At 37.4% G+C, this 4,535-nt stretch overlaps 1 protein-coding gene across 1 annotated transcript; it reads right to left on the bottom strand.

Moving 5' to 3' along the window:
• Window positions 1-1,525: 1,525 nt before the first annotated feature.
• Window positions 1,526-4,529, bottom strand: LOC112104469 (diamine acetyltransferase 1). The gene is made up of 6 exons (XM_024196784.2): window positions 4,341-4,529; window positions 4,228-4,279; window positions 4,056-4,139; window positions 2,621-2,722; window positions 2,493-2,533; window positions 1,526-2,081 (listed from the first exon to the last, which is right to left on the bottom strand). Exons 2-6 carry the CDS (start codon window positions 4,256-4,258, stop codon window positions 1,911-1,913), a joined length of 429 nt encoding a protein of 142 aa, XP_024052552.1. The 5' UTR covers window positions 4,259-4,279; window positions 4,341-4,529; the 3' UTR covers window positions 1,526-1,910.
• Window positions 4,530-4,535: the final 6 nt, after the last annotated feature.

Raw genomic sequence — 4,535 nt, 5'->3', positions numbered from 1 at the left:
GTTAAGTTTATCAATTAATTCCAAAACCTCCTCTAGTGACACTTCAATCTGTGACAATTCCTCAGATTTGTCACCTACAAAGGATGGCTCAGGTTTGGGAATCTCCCTAACATCCTCAGCCGTGAAGACTGAAGCAAAGAATTCAGTTTCTCCACAATGACTTTATCATCTTTAAGTGCTCCTTTTGTATCTTGATCGTCCAGGGGCCCCACTGGTTATTTAGCAGGCATCCTGCTTCAGATGTACTTAATATTTTGTTAAGTATCAGAGGGGTAGCTGTGTTAGTCTGAATCTGTAAAAAGCAACAGAGGGTCCTGTGGCACCTTTGAGACTATCAGAAGTATTGGGAGCATAAGCTTTCATGGGTAAGAACCTCACTTTATTACCTTTTGAGTTTTTGGCTAGCTGTTCAAACTCCTTTTTGGCATTTCTTATTACATTTTTACACTTAATTTGATAGTGTTTATGCTCCTTTCTATTTACCTAGCTACAACTGAATGAGGTGGGTCTTTGTATTGCAGTACAGTGAGATGAATCCTGTCCTAAAACCACTTATGCAGGTCTAATTCTATACTCAAAAGTTGTACTGGTATAACTTTTGGTGAGGGTTTTTTTTTAATCTATCTACCAGTACAAACCCTAGTGGGGAGACAGTTATACTGGTACAACATATTCCCATTCCTGTACAGGATTAAGCTAATCAGTATAACCACCTCTATAGAAATTTACTGTCTTAACTATGCTGGTACAACCCTTCGAATGTAGATAAGGCTCCCCTAGTGAAGTTAGTAGTTTTTGTACTTCAGGCAGTCCAAGCACCATTCAAATATAATGAAAACAAGTGGAAGCTACTTTAACTATAACCCTGGTGTGTTGCTTTCATTATCAACCTCACTTCCTTCTGCCTTCCTGTTCAGGTGTAGAGTCCAGCTAGTTTTATGAAAAATCTCAAGTTCTCTCCCCACCTTAAAATTGTTTTACTACAGGACAGCTCCATTAGTAGGATAACCATCTTTGGGCATTTGTGGCCCTGTGCACAGTGACAATTTTTTCATTTTTTGGTATCTTTCAAACAGCTTCTTTAAAAAGGACAGCAGCTAGTTACAAATAACCCCACCACCTGTTCTTGTGTTCAAATTGGTTTTAACAAAAATTTAGTTAAGGCTGGTGCAAAATGCTCACAAATACTCTTCAGTCAATTTAGATAAGGCCTCTTTACCTACTGATATTAACAGCATTGCCTCTAATTACTTCCACTATAAGAGAAAAAGCTTCAGATTGCATATTAGTTTTCCCTTGGTTTTGTTTTTCATTTGGGGGAAAAATGGTTTTCAAAGAGAGCTACAAAATCCAAAATTGGAAGGGTGGACAGATACATAGTCGATGGAAGCTACATTAGTTGCAACAAAAACTCTGCTTTCAAGTCCTTGTGATGCTGAGTGGCAGTGGAGTTATTTATTGCTGTAGGAAATAGTGACCAAACGAAAGCCACTTTACTTGTAAGAATTCAACCACACTACACTAATGCCATTAAAGTGAAAATACTATACTTTATTTTATAAAAGGAAATTAAAACAAAAACCCTGCCAGTGTGTACATTGTACACATTTGAATGACACTCACAACAATGAAGTTTTATTCAATATACATTGAAAGATCACTAGCCCACACTGGTGAAGGATGATGTTTACAAGCAAATAAATTGGACTTCATAGATGTCACTTCCTGTAAAACTGATGTTTCAAGTCCAGATGACAACAGCAACAATTATACTACAATAGCACTGGTAATGGAGCTTTGGAATTAGTGTCCATGCTATTTATTCCACTACAAACTGTACAGAAAGCAAGGAAAGACTTTATTCAGAGTATGATTCAGGGATAAGATTTGTCATTTGCTGTAATAATTCCTCACTCTTCAGTTGCCATTTTCAACAGATGTTCTTTGTCAATTTTGAAGAGCCTCCATCCTTCCTCAGTGGACAGATCAGAAGCACCTCTTCTCTTGTAGAACCTGATAGAAGGTTCATTCCATTCTGCGACTACAAAGTGCATGCTGCTACAGCGGCATTTGAGAGCAACCTACAAACATATAACCAATATATTTATTAGGTATATAGCAATCTTATTTGTTATGTACACAAATCTATCCTTCCACTCACTGTTGATAGGCAAGAGTCCCCAGCAATATGATTTATTTTGAAGTGGACACCACTACTAAAATGTCTGCAACTGTTTTAAATATAGTTTCCTCCTTTGTGTCTATCACAATTCTGCATCTATGAAGAATCAAACAGATACTAAGCCACTAGTTTACAGAATCTGATAAGCCTGCCCTTATATGTCCATTTATCCACTTTACTACAGCAACTGAATCACTCACTTTCAAGTTCTGTTAAAGGGTAATATTAATTCAGACAACTGACAGACAGACTTGCTTCTCTGCTGTTGTCTTGTGCTAAAAATCTAATGGCGAAAGGAAAAACTACTTACCTGACTCAGATTCTTCAGAATTTCTGAACCAATGCCAAGTCCTAAAAAGTCAAGAAATGTTAGTTGTAATTTTTTAAAAAAGCATATACAATAAACAATACTTTTAAAAGCTATTCCTTAAAACATACCTCTGAACTCAGGCATTACAAAGAAATCTTCAAGGTACAGCAGTTTTCCAATCCATGGGTCATAAGTGAAGTAGTACATGGCAAAACCCACAATAAGATGTCCTGTAACAAAGGATTATAATACATCAGCAAAAAAAACCTTATTTTTGAAAGGCAACAAGATTAGTACATTTCAGCTTACATGCATGTAACCTAAATACCTAGGTGTTCTTTCTGTACATGCAACTATTAATTTATTAACTGTTATAAGCCTGATTTAAGAATGGAAGTTTGCAATAAGCATATTGAGGTGTAGGTAAAATAGGAATTCAGATAGCTTGAGATCTGTGTTGTGGAATGAAGATTATCCTTCTGGTTCCTCAAAGGCAGTGTTTACAGTTATAGCGAACAATGAACAACTAAGGCTTTCTGCTACAGACACATTATACATACCCTACTGATTTATCAGTATGTCCACTTTGGATTATAAATTGGTTTACATTTTACACGGCAGTTCAGAATATGGTGGCAGTTAACTCAATTCTGCTTTCTTAAAAATCAGAACACAACACTAATAGTAGAATCTAAAAACACACACCTTTAAAGTCTGTCTTCCAATTAATATTTCTCAAATTGCTCAGTGGGAAAACCAGGAGTGCTCACAGGCAGCCATTAGTTAACATAATGGCATCTCCAGCACTGCCTCATCTGTGTTCCCACTGATAAAGTAGTAGTCTGTCTCCTTTATCCTGGGCACCAGAAAGATATCTACTTTGGCCAACAGCTTTCCTTGTTTGCTTGAAACAACTCTATGGCTCACCCTGTAAGAGGAGCCAACCAGTCAGTGCAAAACTGGTACCCTCTTCCAACACCATCCCACTCAGTCCTAAAACTTGAGAATTCAAATCATGTTGTTAGCCATAATGCTTTGCACGTACTCATACGAAGAGAGTGCATTCAGAATTTCTGATCTACCGTGTGTTTTTTGGTAAATGCTTGGGAATAGTACTTGTCCCTGTTAGACCTTACCTCATGTATCATGATCATCTACTTTATTGTGTAACGGATCTTTTAGTTACCTCCCCGCCCATCCATGTACACGGAAGGGCCATGTACATGGCGAAGCTAGAGACTGTAACCTGAAGATTGGGGACAAATTAAAGAAAAAATGTGATTCAACAGGATTACATTAAGGTAAATTAGGGTCAAACAAGAACAACCATTTAATGAAATGGAATTACAGTACATCATATATATTATACCTGGTCTCCAGTGCCTTCAGGATGGTTGATCACTTTAGAAAAACATAATGGTTCTTCTATTTCAATAGTTGCATTTTAACACTTTCTTCTTACCCAAATTCACAGCTGGAGCTTTATGTATAATCAGTAGCTTTAAATAATGTTACATACACCCTGTGCATTTCTGATTTTAAAAAAGCAGCAGGATGTCTTACCTTCAGCTGTCCATTGTTCTTCTGGCACTTCTGCAACAAGACAGTGGTAGAAAGGATGCTCACCAAATCCATCTTCAAGCAGATCTATAAGATGACAATAAGCTGATATACATTATATATTAACTATAGTGGGACTATCATCAAAACAAACTCACAGCTGCTAATTCGTTACCTTTTTCAGTTAGGACTACTTGATCTTCCATATCCTCATATTTAGCTAGTTCCTAAAAAAAAAATATATAGGTAAACAAATATATTTCCATGTGTAGAGAAGACATTTCTTACCCAAGTGCTGTTTATACAAAGCAGCGCTGAGAGGAAGCCATTTTCCCTGTGCAGAGAGTGAAGAGCAAGCAGCCCATTGCAGGTGAAGTGAACACAAACAACTTGTTTTTGCCAAGTCAGGAGGGCAAAGGTGTCCTCCACACACCAGCAAAGAAGGGCTGGGTGCTGGGCATACAAAACCACAGGAACAGGGAG

The sequence above is a fragment of the Terrapene carolina genome, unplaced genomic scaffold, assembly GCF_002925995.2.
Source record: "Terrapene carolina triunguis isolate 2854851 unplaced genomic scaffold, T_m_triunguis-2.0 Scaffold22, whole genome shotgun sequence".
Taxonomy (NCBI): Eukaryota; Metazoa; Chordata; order Testudines; family Emydidae; genus Terrapene; species Terrapene triunguis.
Note: the sequence above shows the minus strand (reverse complement) of the source record. Positions and strands in the feature narration are given on the sequence as shown.

Bases quoted from the DNA above. Each gene is read 5' to 3' on its own strand.
- LOC112104469 (XM_024196784.2), bottom strand. From the start codon at position 4,258: ATGGAAGATCAAGTAGTCCTAACTGAAAAAG. The intron at 2,723-4,055 runs GTAAGACATCCT...CCTTTGTTACAG, and splicing joins AGAACAATGGACAGCTGAAG to GACATCTTATTGTGGGTTTT. The intron at 2,082-2,492 runs GTAAGTAGTTTT...ATATGTTTGTAG, and splicing joins TTCTGAAGAATCTGAGTCAG to GTTGCTCTCAAATGCCGCTG.